Raw genomic sequence first — 26,385 nt, forward strand, 5'->3', positions numbered from 1 at the left:
ATTACAGTGACATTACATTTTGTTTAGTGCCTGAAACTACATCTTTCTGTCACTATTGTCTTTCATTCAACCTTTAGCTGGAGGAGGCCAAGGCACTAGTAAGTGATGCCATCCATGCAGGCATCATGAGTGAGCTGCATTCAGGAAACAACATAGACCTGTGTGTGATTACGAGAGAGGGGTGGACTAGACCTCATCGAAAATCCCCTTATAACTATAAGAGGTAAGAAAAAAACACCAGCAGTCAATCTTGAGGTTTTAATGTTTTTTATTAAATTACACTTTTCCTTTTAAAATGATATCTTGTAATAGCAACTCTTAAAGGTTAGTGTTAATTCTACCGAATGCCTAATATTAGTAATATATTGATCTCTCTTTGTCTTTCATCTACAGAGGCAAAGTACAGTTTAAACTAAAACCATGACTCAGCTGGAGTAGGTGCATGAGACGGTTTAAATGATGGAGACAGCAGGATCTATTTGAGCCTTGAAAAACCCTGTGATGTTATAATGTGATCTGGAAAAGGGAACTCAGTCACTATTTTGACAAAGAATTATTATGCCGTAAATGTGTTTTTATATCTGATGTTTGTTAGCATAATTCCATGGCTGCTAGTGTACTGCTAATCAGCAATAAATAATTACAATTTCCAGCATAATCCCCTGCACAGCACTTTTTAGAAACAAAGATAACTTGTAAACTTGCAAAATGTAACACAAATAAATTCCAAGGAAATTTTGTGCAATATTGCTATTATTTGTCATTTAATATGCTAAAATAAATGATGAAAGCCAAATGAAAGAGATTTCAAAACAATAATGTTGCAAATCACAAATACTTGCCTCTTGGTCCTTTATGTTTCGTTTCGAAAAGTGGTCATGCTACACACACACACACACACACACACACACATCCATATATGTATGTGTTTGTGTGTTTGTAAAATTGTTGTGTGTTTAGGCTAATTGCAATCTATTTTTCAGGTTTCAGTTTTTAAATTTTGTTGTTGTTGTTTTGCAATTTCAGGCATTAAACTCGACCCGCAATAGGGTGTCCATGCTTACGTTTCCGCAGCTTATCAGTGTTTCACCTGGTCTTAACCATAGACTCTATAAAAAACAATATAGACTATAAAAACCTGCATCCCTCAAATCCACCCAGATACTGAAGACGCGCAGACTCTTTCGCTCGCTCCTATTGGTCAACCAGCACTGTACAGAACCTTTTCATCAGACTACCTCAAAAGGATCATATTTATCGTTAATAAACAACATGAGATAGAAAGATAGAATAAATTAATTTACAGCAGTTATTCGAAGTTACATATTATAATTTTTAAAACATTTTTTTTTTCGTCTAAATCGAAACTTCGAAGTATTCCACTAAAGTTTTCGGTTTCGAAATCGTTGTCTTCCTCGTAGGGATCGTGTTTCCTTCGTGTAAAATACATTTAGGTCAACTTGAAAAACTTTAACTGTACTTTCTTTATATAAAGAATGGCTCTTTTAGATGTAAGTGGATATAAACACAACTCGGCGTCACAGTTTGGCTTAAAGCAAACGCATCTTCTCGATCGGTCGAGTCACTACAGTTTTGGGACCAAATGCCAGGAGTTCGCGGTACCTGTCGGAGTCGACGTGAGTAACTTTATTATCAAAATCAAATCTTCATTAAAACTTATTAAAACGTTATTATGGTGTTAAGTGATGTACAGCATAAAAACACATGAGAAAATGAATGCTTGCACCCCAAAAAATGTTGAACAGTTTAATAAAAAATGATCCATTGATACATAGACCTTTATTACAGTTGTATACTATCTTCAGCCTTTGTAGAGCAGGTATTATGCAATTAAAGTCGCATTTTTAAGGTTTTTGATTTGATTTGCTTATATGGAAAGAATATTGAGAAACTGTCTGTATCTAGGGTTAAGTTGCTTATTGAAACACAAGGGGCAGAGCCTCACCAACAGCAAAAACTAAAAAAAGAGATGTAAATATATATATTAGCGTGCCTCATAAAGTATTCTGTGTTCCCATCAGCCCTCCAAGTTTCTGAAGTCATGCAGTTGTGAGGATGGCGTTTCTATAGACCTGAACCATGGCACCACAACCCTGGCGTTCAAGTTTCGTCATGGAGTCATTGTGGCTGTGGACTCCAGAGCTTCAGCTGGAAAATACATCGGTAAGCAAGCACACATACAGTTTTAGAGGAGGTTAACACTTCCATGGAAGCAAGCTGATTTTACAACTACAATATAGTACAAAGCATTCATACTGAACAGCATTCAGAAAAACACACAATTGTCAAAACTGTGATTTTTCTATATCATAATGTTGCAGCATCAAAGGAGGCCAATAAAGTGATAGAGATCAACCCTTACCTGCTGGGCACCATGTCCGGCAGCGCTGCAGACTGTCAGTACTGGGAGAGACTGCTGGCTAAAGAGTGCAGGTCTGTCTCAACATGTTACTGAAGGGAATGAGCATCACTGGATGAAGTTACCGGTGTTCAGCTGTGTCAGGAAATCTATTCAGTCAAAAGCTTTGGTTAAAGATTATTAGAAGAACAGATTTAAAACAAATGAATATTCACATAATGTGAAAATGATCAATGCATCAGTGAAGATTAAAAGCGATAGTTCACAGAAAAAAGACAATTCTGTCATCATTTCCTCAACCTCATGTCATTCCAAACCTGTGTGACTTACTTTCTTCTGGTGAACACAAGAGAATGATCAATGTTATTTGAAGAATGCGCAAGTTAATGTGATCAAAACAAACAAACAAACAAGTGGACACTAAAAGACATAAAGTCATGAAGTAACACTCTTTATGATGAACAGATTGAAATCTAAGCCTAAATCAATTCAAAACATTGCTCAATGCACATGTACACAGACTACATTAAATATGGCCATACAAACCTCAAATATTAACAAATTTCAAATTGCATTGGTTCTCACGTCATGCTGTGATCAAACATGATGTATAAGGATTGTGTCATTATATCTGATGAAGTCTGTAAATGTCTTTTAGGCCCCGTCTACACGGAGACAGAGCTTACCCCAATCCGATCTTTTTTTTCCTCGTCTCAAGAAATATCCACGTCCACACGAAACCGCAAAATGATGTAGTATACATGCCAGACCAGTATGTGGCACTACAATTCTGCCACAGAGATACACTAAAAATGGAGAAGAAGACTTGGACTATGCTCATAAACCTTGCACGTGGTACACAAACGAACATGGAACAATACATTTATTAATCTTTGTTAATGTTAGTTAATAAAAAGACAATCGTTCAGTGTTTGTTCATGTTTTTGTTGCTGTTATGTGACATAGAGGTGTCTGACTAGGGGGGAGATGTGGGCTGATGACGTCATCGTTTCAGAAAATATACGGATTAGCCGTCCAGACGAAAACGCAAAGACGACGTTTTCAAATTTATCCACTCTGGGACCCGGTTTCAAAAAATAGCGATTTCACCTTACGAAAACGCCGGTTTTATCTGATAACAAATTTGTGCGTATTCACAGAAACGCGTCTCCGTGTGGACGGGGCCTTAATTTGATTTACCTATTTTAAAGTGAATAAAGGCTTCCATTTTGATCTGTTCATTATAAAAAAATTATCATGTCATAAAAATTATCATCTGTTTTTCTTTTTCAATTTAAAATTCTCATGTAAATATTTTCATCATTACGGTTGTGATTTTATATTAAGAAATTCATGTGTGCAGAAGGCAATTATGTTGATTGCTACACTCTCAGAAAAAAAGGTACAAAGCTGTACCCTTTCAAAGGTACACTTCATGCACTAATATGTACTTTTTAAGAACTAATATGTACCTTTAGGGGAAGTCGTGGCCTAATGTTTAGAGAGTCGGACTCACAATCGAAGGGTTGTGAGTTCTAGTCTCGGGCCAGACGGTGGGTGGGGGGAGTGCATGTACAGTTCTCTCTCCACCTTCAATACCACAACTTAGGTGCCCTTGAGCAAGGCATCGAACCCCTAACTGCTCCCCGGGCGCCGCAGCATAAATGGCTGCCCAATGCTCCGGGTGTGTGCTCACAGTGTGTGTGTGTGTGTGTGTGTTCACTGCTCTGTGTGTGTGTGCATTTCGGATGGGTTAAATGCAGAGCATGAATTCTGAGTATGGGTCACCATACTTGGCTGAATGTCACTTTCACTTTTCACTTTCACTTTAAGATACTGTATGTATCTTATAGGGTAAATAATGTACAAAAGATGTACCTCTTAGCTTTTGTTTATTGAGTGAGAGTGTATATTTGCTGTTATTCTTTATTAATATATTAATGTTAGTATTCGTGTGATTTAAAAACAGACTTTACAAACTGCGTAACAAGCAGAGGATCTCGGTGTCTGCAGCCTCCAAGCTGCTGTGCAACATGATGCTGGGATACAGAGGCATGGGTCTGTCTATGGGGAGCATGATCTGCGGCTGGGACAAACAGGTGATGTGTGTTCATATAGCACTGTTTTTGTGTTTTTGGCTTATTAGCATATTTTCAGGATGGTCTAAGCATATAATATTATACAATAGTATTAAATAAAATGATTAAAAACTATTGTAATGCTCTCAGTAAGATCTGGTGTCACATATTCTTTATGTGTAACAGCAACACATGTAATCTTCAGTAATGTTCATAATATGTTTTCCGTCACATCAGGGTCCAGGTCTGTACTATGTGGATGATAATGGCACTCGTCTCTCTGGCCGGATGTTCTCCACTGGCTGTGGGAACAGTTATGCGTACGGTGTAATAGACAGTGGTTATCGTGAGGATATGACTGTGGAGGAGGCGTATGAACTCGGCCGGCGTGGTATTGCTCATGCCACACACAGAGACGCTTACTCTGGTGGAGTGGTCAACCGTAAGTACAGCTATTATCTGAGACTGACCCCTTCTTTAAATATATACATTTGGTCTTTTAATAATATTAGCTTGACGTGCCATTTTGTTAAAACAAAAAGCTGAACACTGTGTTTGCGTGCTGTACTTAAGATGGTATGTTTTCATGTGTTTGCATCTCTTAGTGTACCACATGCAGGAGGACGGCTGGATCAAGGTCTGTAAGGAGGACGTGTCAGAGTTAATCCACAAATATAAGAAGGGACTGTTCTGATCAGAAAACATTCATTCATGTTTTATTATCATGACTGACACAGTAAACATTAAACTCTCAAATCAAACTTTTGTTTGGTGCATTCTTTGTAATAGATTAGCATTTTTTGTAAGAAGCCTTTAGGTGAATAAAAAATCTACTCGATGCACTTGATGTCCCATTTGAAATGACTTAAGCCCTTGTACTGTACTGTATATAAGACAGAAAACTGGTCTAGGAATCATTACATATAATCATTACATGAGTTATTTTTAGTTAAACCCTTTAATTCAAGCATTAGTAAAAGATATTTGTTACTTTACTTCCAATGGAATTTTTAATTAAGATGACATTCTGTAAACGAAGAATGTATCATTCCTAAATGTCAAAGCTGAATAAAAATAAATAAATACATATGTATATCCAGGTGCTTTTCAATAAATTAGAATGTTGTGGAAAATTTTGTTTATTTCAGTAATTCAATTCAAATTGTGAAACTCGTGTATTAAATAAAAAAATAAAAAATAAATTCAATGCACACAGACTGAAGTAGTTTAAATCTTTGGTTATTTTCATTGTGATGATTATGGCATCTCAACAAATTAAAATAATTCATAAGACCAATAAAAAATTATTGTTGGCCTTTTGGAAAGTATGTTCATTTACTGTACATGTAGTCAATCAATCAATCAATCACCTTTATTTATATAGCGCTTTAAACAAAATACATTGCGTCAAAGCACTGAACAACATTCATTTGGAAAACAGTGTGTCAATAATGCAAAATGATAGTTAAAGGCAGTTCATCATTGAATTCAGGTATGTCATCTCTGTTCAGTTTAAATAGTGTCTGTGCATTTATTTGCAATCAAGTCAACGATATCGCTGTAGATGAAGTGACCCCAACTAAGCAAGCCAGAGGCGACAGCGGCAAGGAACCGAAACTCCATCGGTGACAGAATGGAGAAAAAACCTTGGGAGAAACCAGGCTCAGTTGGGGGGCCAGTTCTCCTCTGACCAGACGAAACCAGTAGTTCAACAAGTCAATACTTGGTAGGGGCTCCTTTTGCTTTAATTACTGCCTCAATTCAGCGTGGCATGGAGGTGATCAGTTTTAGGTGGTATGAAGCCCAGGTTTCTTTGACAGTGGTCTTCAGCTCATCTCAATTGTTTAGTCTCTGGTTTCTCATTTTCCTCTTGACCATACTCCATAGATTCTCTCTGGGGTTCAGGTCTGGTGAGTTTGCTGGCCAGTCAAGCACACCAACACTATGGTCATTTAACCAACTTTTAGTGTTTTTGGCATTGTGGGCAGGAGCCAAATCCTGCTGGAAAATGAAATCAGCATCTTTAAAAAGCTGGTCAGCAGAAGGAAGCATGAAGTGCTCCCAAATTTCATGGTGAACGGGTGCCGTGACTTTTGTTTTCAAAAAATACAATGGACCAACACCAGCAGATGACATTGCACCCCAAATCATCACAGACTGAGGAAACTTAACACTGGACTTCAAGCGACTTGGGCTATGAGCTTCTCCACCCTTCCTCCAGACTCTAGGATCTTGGTTGGTTTCCAAATGAAATACAAAACTTGCTCTCATCTGAAAAGAGGACTTTTGACCAATGGGCAACAGTCCAGTTCTTCTTCTCCTTGGCCCAGGTGAGACGCCTCAGCAGTTGCTTAACAAGAGGAATACGACAACCTCAGTCCATTCCTTGTGAAATTCACTCAAATTCTTGAATTGATTTTGCTTGACAATCCTCATAAAGCTGTGGTTCTCTCGGTTGGTTGTGCATCTTTTTCTTCCACACTTTTTCCTTCCACTTAACATTCTGTTAACATGCTTGGATACAGCACTCTGTGAACAGCCAGCTTCTTTGGCAATGTATGTTTGTGGTTACCCTCCTTGTGAAGGGTGTCAATGATTGTCTTCTGAACAACTGTCAGATCAACAGTCTTCCCCATGATTGTGTCCCCTAGTGAACTAAACTGAGAGACCATTTTGAAGGATCAGGAAACCTTTGCATGCGTTTTGAGTTGATTAGCTGACTGGCATGTCACCATATTCTAATTTATTGAGAATTTGTCTGTTTTTGTTAAATGTGAGCCAAAATCATCACAATTAAAAGAACCAAAGACTTAAACTACTTCATTATGTGTGCATTGAATTTATTTAATACATGAGTTTCACAATTTGAGTTGAATTACTGAAATAAATTAACTTTTCCATGACATTCGAATTTATTGAGATGCTCCTGTACATATATTAATACGCAAAAAGATGTAAAAATGCAAAAGATGTAAAAATTAACTAAATCAATCTACAAGAAATGTAGGAAACAAAAAAATGTCTGTATGTCTGTCTGTATAATATTTTTTAATCCACATTTATTCATTTTTACATTTATCTTTTGAGGGGGCATGTATTACTACAGACATCAAGCTCAGAAGACACAAGAAAGGCAAAGAAGACGCTTTGAGGGCAAACAATTATATTAAACCATTTAAACCATTCTTAAAACCTTGATAGAAGATCTTGGCCATGTCATCACTTCTAAGACATTCATTATGGCTTCTTGTCTTAGCCAGAACATGCCCCTCTTATTACCATAAGGATAAATAAATAAATAAACATAGACATTAATAAATGTGGAAACAAATGTATGTATAAATAAAAAATATAAGTGAAATAAGAAAAAAAATATTGGTGTACACTTAAAAATAAAGGTGCTTCAAAAGGTTCTTCAAGCGATGCCATAGAAGAACCATTTTTGAGCCAATTTTTCAATTTTTCATCTGTTTCTTACCTTTTTATAATCTGAAGAACATTATTTTGCAACAAAGAACCTTTTGTGAAACCGAAAGTTTCTTCAGAGGTCAAAGGTTCTTTACAAACCATTCAGACAAAAAGGTTCTTCTATGGCATCATGAACTTTTACTGTATTTTTAAGAGTGTAAATGAATGTATAGATATATACATGAAAAAAAATTGTGGGGAAAAAAATACAATTATATAAAAAGTAAAAATACGAATTTATTGATTTATTTATTTATTTATTTAGCTAGCAGCTTTGGAATTGCATACATTCTAGTTTGTTCAGCGGTATTACTGCAGGCTATCAACAGTTACACTAGTGTACCCCTTACCTTTCTTAAAATAGAAAATTACTGGAGCTGTAATTATATTTGCATTTTGCAGACATGTTCTGAGATGGATCCAGTCACAGTTATCATCTATAGAATCCTGTTTTATCTGTTTAATCTGTTAAATCAAATATTACTTTTAATAGGAATCAAATTTTATCAATACTTTAACCAAAGCCTTAAGTGAGTCTTAAAAGTTCAGAATTATTTGAGGGCATATCTAAGCAGCTGAGCAGTATCTCTTCTTTCCTGTCTCATTGTCAGTACTCACTTTATGTGTACTTCTGCAAAATTCTACTGCATCACTGCAGTGGTGAATACAGTATTTCTGATTAATATTTCATATCAAGTTGGAGAAGAAATCATAGGTAGGCATATACTGTTCTGTAATTCAGGTTAATTGATAGATTCTGACATGAATTCTGCTGTTTTGGTAAGACACTCACCGCTTCAAACTCTTTTTTTATGAGGTTTATTTATTTTTAGGGAATCAAAACAACATTACAACTTTTGGAAGGTAACCAATATACAAATAAACATATGTGCCTTACTTCAGCACAGAAACCTCAAAGAAAATTGTCTATATTTTACTGTACTGTTCAGATTCATTGACAATTGTTTAACAAGAATCAGTTATCACTGTATAGTTCAACTTCTTATCTAAATGATTTAAAACAAAAATAATGACATAAACAAACAGAAAAAAAGCCCAAAATCCCAAACAAGGAATAAAATATGAAGCCTACATATTGGTTGTTTGATTTAATTGATGAAATAGACCAATTCCACAATTCATACAATCTAGACCATTTTAAAGTCTTTTTAAAGCAAATAAAAGTATAATAAACTATTTGATCACAGAAATCCTTTCTAGAGAAACAACATTTAAATGTAGAGATGAATCTTCTTCGGCTGGAAAAGGCTGTTGCACCCAGGTTCACCACATTTAACCTTTTTCAGTGTTAGTACTGATATCACAAACCTACAGATCAATCTTGCAAATCAATCATTTGTATTCTTTCTTTCTTTTTTTGTCACTGAAGAGAAATACATACATTTTCCATTTAGATTTCTTAGATCAATGCCTCATATTTCTACAGCTTAAATTAACAAGCTCATAAAATTAAGATAAAAAAAAATATGAACAGAAAAGTGTGAAGAAGCAAAACATTTTAATATTTCAATTATTGCCAATTAATAAGACATACAGATGGATCTTATTTCAGAAATATATGATCCTGCGTGTGTATGAGTGTTTGTGTTCAGTGCTGAAAGCAAGATGGACAGCAGGATAAGCATCTTATTTTCGACGTTATCTCTGCAACACTTCTAGTCCCCTAAAATCCAGAAGAAATACATGATATTGTATCCATTTCATTCGACTGGGACAGTTCCACTGATAAATAACAGTAATAACACACTCACATCTCTATGCTTGTGGATCTGTACGAGCCGAGCTGTTTGAACCATTATCAGAGGCTACAACAGAAAATGAAAATTACAACAAAAACTGTTTAGATCACATCAGAGAGAAACATTTGTTTCATTAGAGAGAAATTTCAAAACAAACATAGAGAAAACTTATTTAAATATGAACATTGTATGCACTATAAAGCAGTGTTTAGCTGAAGAGCCAATCTGTTATTAATTCATTTATAACAAACAGAGCTTGAGGAACTTACCATTGACAGGTTTGAAGCCTGAAAAACAACCAGAGACAGGGTTTCAGTCACCCAACAGAGCAGCACACAAATGTGTAAAACACAAAATATAGTCAATATAGTGATGATAATAATATCTGAGTCTCTATCTCACCTTTCTTTTTCTGATACACTTTAAACACAACGACACCGATGACAGCCAACAGAATCACAGCCACAACAACACCAACAATAATGCCGATGGGAGGAGAACCTGAAGAATTACATTTGAAGAAAACATCTGATTAATAAAGAGCCTGACAATAAAACCTGTTATTAACAGCAGATATAAAAGTGATAGTGATGTCTGCTGTACATTAATAACAACAGCGACCAATAATAACACAGGCCAGAACAAATGTGCGTACTGAAGGAACTTTCCAGTTTTATTTTTTTTTTACCTGCATTTTGAATTTTACACTGCACCGTGTTTCAAGAGTTGACAGAAATGTCTGTAAAACTACTTGATAAATCCTGCCAGTACTTTGTGTGTCATTTTACAGATTTATTTTTTACAGTGTAAAAAATATTTCCATTAACATTTTTTTTGTTTCACGGTCAATCACACTTACCATAACTAAGATCTTACCGTCTTTCAGGATCTCTCTGAAGGTTTCACCCTGGTGCTCCACCACACAACTGAACTGGTTCTTCTTCAGCTCTTCAGCTGTAACTGTGATGGTGCTGGTCTTCTGAAAGGTCCCGTCCTCATTAGGAAGAGGTTGTCCAACCTCCACATCCTCATGATGCTCCTGGTCATTCTTCATCCAGGAGATTGTTACATCTTTGGGGTGAAATCCTGTAGCTTGACACACAGCTTGAGATGAAGAAGACCTCTTCAGCACAGACACCTGAGGAGAGACTGAGAGAGAGAGAAAATACAAGTGATGCGAAGCCTCCAGCTGTTACAAATGATCCACAAATCATGGATCCATTGTCTTCAGTGAACATCTTTCACACCTATTATTTAGACTACAGAAGCCTAGTAGCTGATACCTTTATCCAAACTCCATTCAAAGAACACTTCTACAAATAAAGACTATAATACCTGTTATGCTTAAAATATGAAAACAATCTACACTGAAGAAAATAAATGTTTTAAATCTCAAGTGACAAAATGAAGTGAAAAGAGACTTCTAGTATAAGATTATTTGGGAAACACTGCTGGATTGGTTCTGATGTACCTGTTTTCTTCAGGCTGCTCTTTCCATACTCCAGATACTTCTTCAACCACTCGATGCACACGGTGCTGAAGTAATTTCTGTGACCCTCAAGAACAGCTTTGTCCTTGTTCAACTTATCTACAGTGAGGGCTCCTTGCTTCACTGGAGAAATCCATCTCATCTCCTTCAGATCCAGAAACAGAAAGTCCTCTCCATCATAACCATACTGACGAAACCCATTTGTTTCTCCAGTCTGATCATCAAACTCACAGCCGTACATCAGCTGGACTGTGTGCACACCTGAAGAACAGAGACAGTGAATACATCCATATGAATAATGTTTTTATACACTCAGAATTAAATCTTAAGTTATTCAAAAATTCCCAACACATTCAACTCAGAATCAAACTACAGACAACAGCCAGGGATTAGTTATTTTTTATTTGGTCATTGATGAGGTGAAACAAACACAGATTTCTAAATATCATAGCGTCGTATAAAAGCAATCGAAATGAATGGAATGTATCTATTGATCAAACTGATCTCTGATCTGCTGTGGTGGAGAAGACAGCTGTCAGCAATCAGTTTGATCACAGAGATCAGAGTATCTGTGACTTTCTAACCCTAACATTCATTCTACTTCTCTTATAAAGGCAAAGCAAAGCGTCATTTCCACAATCTGACAAACTCGTCTGATCCTGAGGAACCACAGGAGACATATGATTAAAACACGCTTGTGTCATAAAGATCCTGTGATTCATATAATAGAGATTCTTTCAGAAATCAGTCGAAAGAGAAAACATCTCTGTGCACAGTCTGTTTCTAAGTCAGAACTGGTTCATTTCTTATAAAGAAAGAAATATTAATCAAATTATTTATGGCATTTGGTTCAGTCGGTTCATTTACTGACTCCAAGCTTTTGGTATAGTGCATAATGTTTCAAAAGCTTTTTATTTCAGATAAATGCTGATCTTTCTAGTCATCATAAATCCTGGTGTACTTAACTGTTTTAAATATTGATAATAATCATAATAATAATAATAACAATAATAATAATAATTATGTTAATGAAACTGAAAATACAGCTTTGATCACAGAAATAAATTACAGTTTATAATATATTCCCATAGTAAAAATATTCCACAACATTACTGCTCTTGCAGTACTTTGGATCAAATAAATGCAGGCTTAATGAGACTTCTTTAAAAACATAAAAAATCTTGTTCTGTTCAAAAACTTTTGACTGGTTTAGTGTATATTTGTATGTAGGTTTGTTAAATCTAGGGTATTTGAGTTATTTTAAGATAAATAACATTCTGTTGTAATAAATGTAAATGGTGTGGTTGTTTTCAAATTCTGAAGCAGAAGCAGTTCATTTCTTACAAAAGAAGAACAAAATTAAAAATATTATCAAGACAAACTTTATGTTTCTTGAGAATCTGTTTAAAAAGCCTGAAGTCTGAAGTCGTTTTAAATTTGAATCGCTTTTAAAAGCTTGAAGTTTAAACACCTGAAATGTAATAAATCAGTGTAATAAGTTTTCATTCAATAATATTTCTTTTTTTTTTATTTGTATTTTGAGAGAATTTCTTGGTACTAATTAATATTTACGCAAGAATAATGATCACTTTTTTCCCCATCAAATTTTTATTTTATCCTAATATTGTCATCTCATCTGAAGCATCTCTGATCACACATTTTTATTTTAAGTAAAATCAATGTAATATATTTTTGTTTGATAATATTTTTTCTTTTGAATTTTGTATTTTTAGAAAATTTCATGGTAATAATTAATATTTACGCAATGACAATGATACATTTTTCCCCATCGAAAATAATTATTAAAAAGTTATATGTTCATCTGATCTAAATCATCTCTGTTCACACATTTCACTTCTTCTCTGTTTCTGAAGCAGAACCAGTTAATTTCTTACAAAAGAAGAACTAGATAAAAAATATATTAAAAGACAAACTTTATGTTTCTTGAGAATCAGTTTAAAAAGTGTGAAGTTTGAAGTCGTTTTAAATTTGAATCGCTTTTAAAAGCTTGAAGTTTGAACACCTGAAATATAATTATTTTTTTTTATTTTCACTTAAATCAGTGTAATAAATTTTTGTTTGATAATATTTTTCCTTTTTTAATTTTGTATTTTGAGAGAATTTCTTAGTACTAATTAATATTTACGCAAGAATAATGATCACCTTTTTCCCAATGAAAAAATAATTTTTTTCCTAATATTGTCATCTCATCTGAAGCATCTCTGATCACACATTTTTATTTTAAGTAAAATCAATGTAATATATTTTTGTTTGATAACATTTTTTTCTTTTGAATTTTCTATTTTTAGAGAATTTCACGGCAATAATTAATATTTACGAAATAATAATCATACATTTTTCCCCATCGAAAATAATTATAATAATAAAAATGATAATATTCTGATCACATCTAAAGCTGGGTACACAACAAAAGATTTTTTACATCTTATAAGATTCTCAAAATGTGATAGACCACAATCATGAGGATAAAACATCCCAGATTTAACCGTTTTGCTCCTGTAGTGTGTGTGTGTCATGATGTGATAAAGACAGCACACCACACACAAACTGATCTTCATCCAGAGTCTCGCTGTGAACACAGGAAATCTCCTAAAATCTCGCGAGACTTCAGAATAATCACTGCGGACGATATGCAGGAAGAAACGGCAATGATAGTGTTTGGAAAGATTTCTGTAGAAACATTGGAGCTGTTGTCACAAATCTCTGCTGTCCTCGTCAGTTTCACTGCTTCAGTCTTCCATCTTCTCTCTTTCTGATCAGATATCGTTTCGTTTCCCGTGATAATCTCCAGAGCGTGTGTGTGTTTGTCCTCGTGGTTCCCCAACACTTCAGGATTTGATAATAAATATTAAACATGTTGAATGATTGGTGATCGGTGCGGCTCTGACGTTCTTCTGATCAGGTTCAGAAGTTTTGCTCCTGTAAAAGCCTGACGTCATTTTAAATTTGAATCACTTTTAAAAGCTCGACGTTTGAAGTACAGCTGGAATTTAATAAGTTTTTTATTTTCAGTAATATAAATACAAGTTTGATAATATTTTTTCTTTATTAATTTTGTATTTTGAGAGAATTTCATGCTTCTAATAAATATTTCACCCAAGAATTGTGATCACTTTTTCACATCGAAAATTAATTTCTTTCTTCTAATATTTTAATCTCATCTGAAGCATCTCTACTCACACATTTTTATCTTCAGTAAAATCATTGTAATATGCTTTTGTTCAGTGATATTTTTTATTTAAAACTGTTCATTTTTAGAGAATTTGATGGTAATTGATGGTAAGTTTTTCCCCATGGAAAATATTTATTATAATAAAACTTCTAATATTTTCATCTCTAGATCATCTCTGTTCACACATTTCTCTTCTTATGAAGCAGTTCATTTCTCACAAAAGAAGAACGAGATTAAAAATATAAAAAGACAAACTTTATGTTTCTTGAGAATCAGTTTAACAAGTGTAAAGTTTGAAATAGTTTTAAATTTGAATCACTTTTAAAAGCTTGATCTATGAACACCTGAAATTGTAATTATTTTTATTTTCAGTAAAATCAATGTAATAAATATTTGTTTGATAATATTTTTTATTTTTTATTTTTGTATTTTGAGAGAATTTCATGGTACTAATATATATTTTACGCAAGTATTTTGATCACTTTTTTCACATCAAAAATTTTCTTCTTTTCTTCTAATATTTTAATCTCATCTGAAGCATCTCTACTCACACATTTCTATTTTCAGTAAAATCAGTGTAATATGCTTTTGTTCAATAATATTTTTTCTTTATAATTGATGAACTTGAGCTGAATATCACAAAGAAAAAATAATTTGCAGCATCAGAAGAAAACACACATTATATAATCACTTCTGAACACCACGATCTTCAGACGAAACGCAGTCATGTCTCTTATTTTCAGTCCTGTTTGTTAATTATAACGAAGCTCTTTGACGAGTCTTTGCTGAAACGTTTGAGAAAGACAAAACTAATGTTTCAGACGATGACAGATGAGATCAGATCCAGTTAAGCGTCTCGTCACAAAGCCTCGCGTCATTTCGAAACACATTGAGGAGTTTATTTGGTAAATAACAGCAGTTAATGCGCATGTTTTCTTATCGTATAAGACATTTATCTGACTTAATTGAGCGAATATGTTTTTATTATGCACATTTTTATAATTTATGCGCATCTTGGTGTTTCCATCAAGCGTTTTTTAATGCGATATTCAAACATTCATATAAAAATCGGTGGATGTAAACATATAAAGCACAGTTTTTTATAGTTTAACTGCTACATTTTCATTACAAAATAACAATATACCAATCAAAGTTTATAAACAGTAGTATTTTGTTAATATATTGATAGGAAATCGTTGGATATGACGTTGGATTGTGTAGCAATCTAATAATTAGTAATCGTCAGGCTTTAAAGATGTTTTAGGTCAACAGACAAGTTACAGAGGAGGACAGAGGAATGATTAGTTGAAGCTTTAGTCTTAATAATTACTTGAGTAAAAGGAAATGGTGTGAAATGGAAACGTAACAAGTTTATAATTAGTGTTCATGTCGTTTTTATACATTTATAAACAACTGTTTTCAGATTAGTGATGGACGAGAGAAGCTCTTTACTAACGTTACTCATACCCGCAATTAAACATTTGAGCTTATATACAGGTGTAAGGTTATATATTTTGTTTTATACATATATAGAGAAATAGAAAGAAAGTGAGAGATCGTCTTTCTCTGCAGTTATCGGCAAATAATCGATTCAAACAAACTGAACCGAAAAAACATTATTTAATGCCTTAAAATGCTAAATAATGTTAAATAAGAGATGTGCTGCAAAGAAAACTATATTTGATGCAAGTTTTAAAGTGGATGCTAAAAATACTGTTTTTACAAATTGCTTTTACCATTAATCCATATACTTTGTAAACTGTATGTTAACGTTTTTGCAGAAGTTTGTTCTTTGAAGAGCGCAGTGGGTTTCTGTGAAACAGAGCTCTGCTATTGGAGCATTATTAAACATGGAAGCTGCACAAGAACCAATCAGATTCCTTGTCTTCACACGGACGCTTTGTGTTCTTTTAAATCCTGCAGAGTTCTAAAAGTGCATCTAAACAAGAAATCACCGTGACAACGCCAAACAAACAAGTGGATCCAAACCAACAGCTTTATTTCATCGAAGAGCCCTGCACTGAATCCTTGTTTCACATCAACATCCGTAAAACAACGAAACGGTTCAGTGCAGGCTGCAATTCAGAAACCGTGTTCTCCTTTTTGCGCAGATTATTGCGAAGTTCAACCGGATCACAAGCAGAAACCTCGAGCAGGAATTCTTCTCGTTTTCTGGAAGTTTTCGAATCGAAGCTGGAATTGAAAGCTCTCGGAGAATCTAAAGCAAATCAAGTCTGCAGTAAGTTTGTATTTTTATACTAATAGTGCAAGTCCATTTGTCAAGTTTAAAGAGATGTGTCTTCACTGTTGATCCTGATGTTTCATGTATTATTGCTTCGAGACACTACACACTTCTTCAAAACATGCTTTGTAAGTATTCTTCTAATTTAATATCTGTAAAAAGTGCTACAAGAAAGAAATCCCGATGTTTGTGTCGGCATTACGTCTATTCAAGAGATCTTATATAAAGTACACAGATAAATACAATGCAAGTAAAATATATACTTTGTTTTCCATCACATCTGATCAAATAAATCTTAAACGTGGATGAAACTGTTTCCAAACTATAAAAATCTCAAAGAATGGCGTCTTGAATTTTTTCCAATCCAACTTCTCGGCACAAAACGGTCTCTATTTAGCCATTTCTCTCCTTTGTCCCGTGACAGTTTTAGCAACACCCCTTCTCCACCCTGTCACCTCACTCTCTCGTTTTGTTACAATCCTGTATAAATGTCATTGTCCTGATGAACACGAAGGAAGATATTTTAGGTAATGTTTGAAACCAAACCAATCATGGGATGGATGTAACTGTTTTACTAAAGACATGATGATCGCTGCCACGTCCCACTGAAGCCTGTTAAACATTTAAAAGTTACTTCAAGAGCCGCACTTTAAGCAGTTCACATGTTTTACAGGAACATGCACTTGTTTGCGTTGCGATATAATAATGTATTTTAATATCACTTTACTTTCTTTCTTAGGACGGGGATCTAGTTGAACCTCACGTGTCGATGGGAATTGCCTTTAGAGGTCACTGATACAGCAATCATTTCGGAGGGTGTTTTAGCAAAGGATGGACTGGAGGACGTTCCTCGAGATGTGTTTGCTGGTAATAACAGAAATATTTAGTCTTGTGTCTCTTGTTGTAGTTTGTGTGTTGTGTCCAGGTTGATGGGTGACGGACTCCTTTACCCACAACACAAATGTCTGTGTAATCAGTTATCTGTGTGTTTAACACTCATCTTTTATTGTAGGGTTCAATTATTGGTTGTTTTAATCACTCACCATCAACCCTGTTTTGTTTTAAACATGCTTTGAAGAAACTATTTTTGTACACTGTTACAATAAACTGAATGTTTTGACAAACATTATAGTTCGTTTTGTGCTTTACTGGTTTTTGTTCGTTTAGCTTTACTGAAAAATGTGAGGCAATCTCTTTCCTTATATTTACAAGTGAACACTAATAATACGTTTCCTCAACTAATGCTTTTCAGTCACCACTACTTTATTCTACTTGATAATTAAGTTTAGTTTACAAACACTATTTAGTTTTAACAACTTAAAAGTAGTGCATTACTTTACTTATAAATTGAAGGCAATCGGTTTCCTCACTTTTTTAAGTTAACTCAACTTATTACATTTTAGAGTAAGATTATGATTATTTATAACACAATGAACACGTTGGATTTACTTTTACAATGGATTATATTTCTCATAGTTAAGAAATGTTGTCAAAAGCAGTATTGATTATGTGTAATATTTAGGATCAATTATTCTTCAGGTACTTAACGAATCATTAATGAATCGGTTCATGAACTGGATGCTTAAAATCTTTATGATTCCTGTCTCTACTCGTCTTTTATTTGACGTCTAAACTGATCCAGATGTTTCTATAAAGTGTTACGAATTAAACTAACGCACAAAACTAGAATATCAGATAAAACATCTGTGAATAAAGCATCCAGCGAGCAGAAGAGAACAAAATCATCTCTTCACGTTTCTTGAGAATCAGTTTAAAAAGTGTGAAGTCGTTTTAAATTTGAATCGCTTTTAAGCTTGAAGTTTGAACACCTGAAATAAAAAATATATATATTTTCAGTAATATAAATGCTATACATTTTAGTTTGATAATATTTTTTCTCTTTTAATTTCATATTTTGAGAGAATTTCATGCTACTAATGAATATTTCACGCAAGAATTGTGATCACTTTTTTCACTTCGAAAATTATTTTTTTCTTCTAATATTTTAATCTCATCTAAAGCATCTCTACTCACACATCTTTATCTTCAGTAAAATCAATGTAATATGCTTTTGTTCAATAATATTTTTTATTTAAAATTTAAAATTTGTAGAGAATTTGACGGTAATAATTAATATTTTTCAAAATAATTATTATACGTTTTTCCCCATGGAAAATATTAATTATAATAAAAAAATTGAAAATTTCCTCTCTAAAGCATCTCTGTTCACAAATTTCACTTCAGAATCAGTTCATTTCTTAAAAAAGAAAAACGAGATTAAAAAGATATTAAAAGACAAACTTCATGTTTCTTGAGAATCAGTTTAAAAAGAGTGAAGTTTGAAGTAATTTTAAATTTGAATCACTTTTAAAAGCTTGAAGTTTGAACACCTGAAATGTAATTCATTTTTTATTTTCAGTTAAACCAGTGTAATAAACTTTTGTTTGATAATATTTTTTCTTTTTCAATTTGTATTTTGAGAGACTTTCTTGGTACTAATTAATATTCACGCAAGAATAATGATCACTTTTTTCCCAATGAAAACTTTTTTTTTTCCTAATATTGTCATCTCATCTGAAGCATCTCTGATCACACATTTTTATTTTAAGTAAAATCAATGTAATATATTTTTGTTTGATAATATTTTTTTCTTTAGAATTTTCTATTTTTAGAGAATTTCACTATAATAATTAATATTTACAAAATAATAATCATACATTTTTCCCCATCGAAAATAATTATAATAATAAAAATGCTAATATTCTGATCTCATCTAATGTTGGGTAAACACCAAAATATTTTTTACATCTTATAAGATTCTCAAATGTGATAGACCACAATCATGAGGATAAAACATCCCAGATTTAACCGTTTTGCTCCTGTAGTGTGTGTGTGTCATGATGTGATAAAGACAGCACACCACACACAAACTGATCTTCATCCTGAGTCTCACTGTGAACACAGGAAACCTCCTAAAATCTCGCGAGACTTCAGAATAATCACTGCGGACGATATGCAGGAAGAAACGGCAATGATAGTGTTTGGAAAGATTTCTGTAGAAACATTGGAGCTGTTGGCACAAATCTCATCATTTTCACTGCTTCAGTCTTCCATCTTCTCTCTTTCTGATCGGATATTGTTTCGTTTCACGAGGATTTCTGATGGTAAATATTAAACATGTTGAATGATTGGTGATCGGGGCGGCTCTGACGTTCTTCTGATCAGGTTCAGACACTCTTAACACTCCTCACATCAAGAGAAGATCTGATCACATAATCAGGAGAAACATCAGGATAATCGTGACAGAGCTGGGATTGATGGAAGGGAAATCAGCCCTAAATCTGCTCGATTATCTTTAGGTGTGTATCCAGCAGAAATCATCTCTGTTCACACATTTCTCTTCTTCTTCTCTGTTTCTGAAGCAGAAGCAGTTCATTTCTCACAAAAGAAGAACCAGATTATCAAGATATTAAAAGACAAACTTTATGTTTCTTGAGAATCAGTTTTAAAAGCCTGACGTCGTTTTAATTTTGAATCACTTTTAAAAGCTTGACGTCTGAAGTACAGCTGAAATTTAATACGTTTTTTATTTTCAGTAATATCAATGCAATACGTTTTAGTTTGTTAATATTTTTTCTTTTTTAATTTTGTATTTTGAGAGAATGTCATGCTACTGATAAATATTTCACGCAAGAATATTTTTTCCCCTTCGAAAATTAATTTCTTTCTTCTAATATTTTAATCTCATTTGAAGCATCTCTGATCACACATTTTTATCTTCAGTAAAATCAGTGTAATATGCTTTTGTTCAGTGATATTTCTTCTGTAATAACTATTGTTATAAACTGTATAATATCTTCATCTCTAAAGCGTCTCTGTTCGCTGGAGATGTGTCGAGATCTCGGGTCTGGAGAGAACCGGATGATTTCGTCAGAGTTCACATTCGAGCTGAACAATCAATGATTTAAAGATGATCTCAGTTCAATCAGCACATGATCTTCTCCTGAATCACAAATCTTCATCTGTGTGTGTGACGAGGTTCAGATCAGCATCAGACGAGTGAGAAGCACGGTTCGTCTCAAACACACGTCATTATTTCTGTTTGTGTGTGGAGACAGCTGTGTGTTTAAACAAGTGTTTGTCATTGAATCATTCACTCAGAAGATTCAGAAGAGAAACGAGTCTTTATTATTTCAGACGACGACTCCTTCAATTTTTTTGAAAACTTTAAAAACTTTGTTTTAAAAGACTAAAGCAATGAACATTTTGTGAGAACCGCGAGTAAATCAGGTTATTTTGTTTCGTTTTCGAATCTTTTTTCTTCAGGATCGTGAGAAAATCCTGATCTCTAATTTATATATTTATATAAAACATGATTGTGGATTTATCCAGAATCGATCCGCTCTAGTTCACATGTGGTTTGTGCTGCACATCATTTCGTTAAAATAGAGTTTAATTTCATAAATTACAAGTTGATTTCAAAAAGCAGCTACATTTTTGCATTTTGTGTTTTTCAGTTGAATAAAAGACTATTTTTCTCTTTATTTTTCATCATTGAGGATTTCTTTAAGAATGTGTATAAATCTGGTCTGGTCTCGTTCTCGTGAGAGAAGCGTCTCGTCACACATTTCACTTCTTCTCTGTTTCTGAAGCAGAACCAGGTCATTTCTTACAAAAGAAGATTTTAAAGACAAACTTCACGTTTCTTGAGAATCTGTTTAAAAAGAGTGAAGTCTGAAGTTGTTTAAAATTTGAATCGCTTTTAAAAGCTTGAAGTTTGAACACCTGAAATTTAAAGGATTTTTATTTTCAGTAAAATCAATGTAATAAATATTTGTTTGAAAATATTTTTTCTTTTTTAATTTTGTATTTTGAGAGAATTTCATGCTACTAATGAATATTTAACGCAAGAATTGTGGTTACTTCTGAAAATAATATTTTGTTCCTAATATTGTCATCTCATCTGAAGTGTCTCTACTCATGCATATTTATTTTCAGTAAAATCAATGTAATGTGCTTTCGTTCAATAATATTTTTTCTTTTGTTAGTCTTGTGTTGTTATATTAGCTGCCTCAGCCTCCTACAAACCTGTCATCCAATTTGTGCTTTTTTTTCTTTTGCCCTCCGTCTTCGACCAATGCCATCTGACAGTGTCAAGGGAGTTTTAAATAATTTTTGTATGGAAACTTTCAGCTCTTGTCTTATTTCAAGAGTACCACACCTGTGTGTCTTCATTAAGGGTGTTTTCTCTGGGATTTCGGGGTGCGTGGCGTTGTCACTACAATTTAGCCACTTACTACACTTTTAACTCTTTACTGAAGCTGAAACATTTTGAGTTTTCTCATTTAATGTTTTTATAAAACTAAATCAAGACTCTCAATCTCTCAGTGATCAAACACATCTGCTGCTGATCGTTTCATTGTGAAGAAACTCTACTGATGTGAAGTGATTGTTGTGAATGAATCACCTAAAACATTTTAACTACAAAACAAAAACAGTTAACTAATGTAAAATGAAATAAATGAATTATGTTCATACTGCAGATAAATGTGCTCTAATGAACAGCATCTGTTTATAACTTCAAAGTGTCGGTTTTTAGGGCTGTCAAAAAAAAAATGGATTTAAAATATTTGTCGAATTTAAAATAAAAAATCCACACTCGAATGCAAAAACATTGCATTCAAGCTTTAGGTGTCCATTAAAGAGGCAGCCTTATTAGTGACTCACAAGATGCGATGACGTTGTAGGTGTCACTGCATTTTAATGTTTTTGTTAGCTTATCCAGTTGTAGCCACTAGATCATAGTGTTCTTAACACTAGCATTGTGAATTACAAATCAGTCAGGGGAATCTTTCTGCCTCCATCTAAGCTCCTCCCACAGAAAAAAAATGTCTCAATGTTTACTAATAGAGAAAAGGTCTTATATAGAATATTAATAGAATACTTTGCCAAGATATTTTTGAATGATATATTTTATTTTTTTTTAAAAAATCATATTTTAATGAACTATAAATTATGGATTTATTAAAATTAATTATACAAATTAATTTTATTATATATTTTATTATTTTTATAAAAAATATTAATATATAATTTATTAAATACATTTTTGTTAAATTGTTTTGCTCTAATTTCTGCTCAATAGAACGAGAGATTTACTGAAACTGTTTTATCTCGGCAAGAACAGTAAATTCCTGGTGATAGAATAATCTTAAAATAAACCAAGCATTATCACAGAAATACATAGATACAGAACTGTAATAAAATCAAAGGTCCTTGGGTTTCTCTATTAAAGCAACCAGAGGTAACATAATAAAGTTTTGCTTACCTGCCGTTTGATTGAAGCGAATCATGGCCACCTGGATATTGTTCATGAAAGCTTGCTCTGTACCCTTAATGTTCTCAGTCCCACTATCCCAGTATTGCTGGTCCAAATTCTCAGCCATCCACTTCTGTTTGGGGATCTTTCTCTGTGATGTACTGTCATACATACTGATGACTTCACCATTCAGCATTCCCACATCTACAAACCTTGGAAAGTTTGGGATTCCTGTGGTAGTCGTGTAGAAATATTGCAGGGAATGGGTCGCTGTAAACAAAATGTAGTGTTACAGTACATCTTAAAGACATGTCGACTGGTTAAAATTGCTTCTAATATAGTAAAGCTATCACAATCTGGACGTCAATAATTTTTTTCCCATGAAATTGCATAAGCATTGACTTTTAATGCGTGGGTTTCAATTACTTTTTTAATATATAATGAAATCTTAAACACCTCTGTCATAAAAAATGCCATAATATATTATACTTGTTTTTAAATAAAAAAGCTCAAAGTTAAGTGTTAAATACTCAAGAATAACCTATGGAATTTAATCAGTATGAATAAACTTAGAAATTGTGATATTATTGAGGGTTTAATGCATTTCTTCGATTATTCGTTTTCAAATCAATTCTATCTATTGTTATTTTTCTAGTTCGAGTGCTGAAGTGCCACCTAGCGTCAAAACACTGTCCTTCCTCTTAAAAATTTGTCTAAATCATAGTCTATACTATGCTGCATTTTTTATGTCATAGACTTAAAACTATTTAATGCATATAATAATAATAATACAAATAATGATCATGATGATCATCATCACAAACCATGTTAAATTTAAGTTCCATATTAAATTATACATTATGCCAAGTTTTTAAACTCTTAGGCTAACAATTCGTGTTTTTTTTTAAATGTAAAAATTAAATAAATGTGTCAAAAACGCAACTGTCACACATAAGGAAAATCAATCAGTGACGTTTTGAAGCTCACCTGCATTTGCACCGTATATTCCGAAAAGCAGAATAATTAAGAGCTGCATGTTTGTAATGGCGATGTTCAGCATGACAAGTGACTTTCTCGTGAAAATAAGAAGTTACTTCGTATAAAGACATGCACCGGCCAGCCACGCCTTTTACAGCTACGTAAACTCCCAGACCAATTGGAATAAACTTAATGAAAACGTCATCAAAATCTAGAGCAATTTCACAGAAGCAGGTTTATTTTGAAAGCGCAAGCAGAAAAAGTGTTCATGATAGATTCAGTGTAATTGCACTATATATTACAACACATATATAGTAGATTATAATAAAAGCTTTTCGACACTTTCTCCCCCATTATTTCTTTCCACAATTGGCGTTATAGACGAGCACCTCTTTCAGTATGTTAAAATAACCTAACGTTAATATTTTTTAATTAAACTAAATTAAGATTTGTGTGACCATAAAAATCCCATTCTGTTTCAAAAATTTAGTATACAAGGTTCTTCACTCGCTTCATAACTGCAGCTCCTAAAATATTCAATATAAACCCCCACCTAGCTAATCCTTAAATTGTGTTTTGATTGAACCCATTCAAACAAAACAACACCTTATTATTAATCAGATGAAGATGGTCTAGAATCAAAACAAGAGCACATAACATTTATTGAATTTACTTTGTTTTATATGCTAGGATATTTCATGGATAGGTGAATATTTTTCCTTTCACTTATATTTATGTCATAACACATTAGATTATATGCAAACATTAAATAATTTAACATGAATATAAGTTAACATTTTCAATGAGTAACACCATCACAACAGAACAGCGCTTAAAATGAAAACAAATGACCTATGACAATAGGGTATTGAAAATCAAGCACTGGGAAACTATGCCGGTGAAAAGGTTTTACTGTATAATGTTCAAAGTAAGAAACTGATGGTTTTTGGATATGTTGCAATGAATAATACGAAGAGTCCATTTTAGTGAATAGCTTTCAAAAACCAATACACTTTACTTAAATAAAGTAATATAAATGCTTACTCACCAGCATTGGCGAGATGAACTCCGAGGAGCAGAAGAACCACGGACCGCATGTTTGACTTTGATTAAAAATCTGTTCCTTAGAACTTAGCCTGAAAATGTGAATGGTACGCTTTACCAGCAGCCTACAGTCTAATGTGGTGTAATGGCTCTGCGCGAACACCTAAATAAGGTTACAAATCCCAGCCAATAGATTTTAAGGACAAGTGGAACGTCATCAGTCTCTAGGTTGTATTTCTTAGATTGGGTTGATGTTTGAAAGTGAAAACAAAGTAGAACTCATTACCTAATAGACCAATAACACTTCATACATCTAGCAAATGGACTTTAGAGAAATAATGGTTATGATCACCACTAAATAAGTTTGTACAAGTTTAACAGAATGATTTGTCGCCGTTGTTAGTGGCAGCATAATGATCACAGCAAGTTATATACATATCACAAATTATAGACTATGTTCTGTCAAGGTAGTAAAACAACATATAGGGCAACAAGATGGCATAAAACAAAAAAGCAAGGGTCTCAAAAGATAACAAGAGTTAAGGTGAATAATGTTGTAATAAGGTTAAAAAAAGGTTATTAAAGTAAATAATGCCTTGAAAGTAATGTGAGACAGGCAGAAAGTAAGAAAGTAAAAATAAAAATAAAAAGATTACACATAATAGTTGATTAAGGGGTACAGCAATGGTCTGGTGATTATGAATATGAGCGCTGATATTGATATTGTTATTTTCTTTCATGAGTAGGCCTAATACTCATATTGTTACAGATTGTATTAAAAATTATTTTTTCTAACTATCAGTAATTTTCTGTCATATTCACATTACGTTCATTTGCTCATATTCTTATTGAGATTAAGTTAATTTGCTCAAAATAGCCATTTTTATAACTGATGATTGATGTCTAATTCTTTTGTTATCAAGAGAAATCAAATGATTGAAATTACATATATGTCACATATAGATATGTGATCACATATAAAATAGACATCCTATTGTGCCAGACTTCTAGGTGAGATTGGACAAGAGTTACAAAGTGACAGTAGATGAACAATATAAGCAAAAGTACAAGAACAGAGATACATAGGTTTGACAGAGTAGAGCAGCATTAAAACAGAGAGAATTTAAGCATTTTGGAATTTAAGTGTGGTAATGATTATGGATCAGGTACTTATGGGAGAACAGTATTTTTAAGTGTTTTTATTGCAGAAAATTGGCAAACATCAGCAACAGATATTATTAAAGAGTTGTAATTTATATTTTGTGAGGGAAATTATGGAGCTATAACTGAAACTAAAGCTATCAGTGACCTAAGTGACTAGCAAGCCTCCTGTTAAATGAGAGGCTAAAGACACAATGCTCTGTGTAGGGCTACTTCAAATACAATTTAATCCAAATAACAAAAGGACATTAGAAATGCGAAATAGTTACATAT

At 33.3% G+C, this 26,385-nt stretch overlaps 2 protein-coding genes across 3 annotated transcripts; one reads left to right on the forward strand and one right to left on the reverse strand.

Moving 5' to 3' along the window:
- Positions 1–1,210: 1,210 nt before the first annotated feature.
- On the forward strand, positions 1,211–5,219 carry LOC113119658 (proteasome subunit beta type-8-like). Its single transcript, XM_026289275.1, has 6 exons — positions 1,211–1,637; positions 2,043–2,184; positions 2,343–2,454; positions 4,350–4,479; positions 4,696–4,900; positions 5,064–5,219. The coding sequence occupies exons 1-6, from the start codon at positions 1,497–1,499 to the stop codon at positions 5,150–5,152; spliced, it is 819 nt and encodes a 272-aa protein (XP_026145060.1). The 5' UTR covers positions 1,211–1,496; the 3' UTR covers positions 5,153–5,219.
- A 3,510-nt stretch (positions 5,220–8,729) lies between these two features.
- On the reverse strand, positions 8,730–25,101 carry LOC113119651 (class I histocompatibility antigen, F10 alpha chain-like). 2 transcript variants are annotated; one of them, XM_026289265.1, is made up of 8 exons: positions 24,956–25,101; positions 22,939–23,199; positions 11,158–11,436; positions 10,563–10,835; positions 10,089–10,187; positions 9,956–9,973; positions 9,699–9,752; positions 8,730–9,610 (listed from the first exon to the last, which is right to left on the reverse strand). In XM_026289265.1, exons 1-7 carry the CDS (start codon positions 25,002–25,004, stop codon positions 9,703–9,705), a joined length of 1,029 nt encoding a protein of 342 aa, XP_026145050.1. In that variant the 5' UTR covers positions 25,005–25,101; the 3' UTR covers positions 8,730–9,610; positions 9,699–9,702. The 2 variants fall into 2 exon arrangements, with proteins under 2 accessions (XP_026145050.1, XP_026145049.1); XM_026289264.1 differs by lacking the exon at positions 24,956–25,101 and adding an exon at positions 23,917–24,034.
- Between the last annotated feature and the right edge of the window lie 1,284 nt (positions 25,102–26,385).

Source organism: Carassius auratus, chromosome 19 (assembly GCF_003368295.1).
Source record: "Carassius auratus strain Wakin chromosome 19, ASM336829v1, whole genome shotgun sequence".
NCBI classification, from domain to species: Eukaryota; Metazoa; Chordata; class Actinopteri; order Cypriniformes; family Cyprinidae; genus Carassius; species Carassius auratus.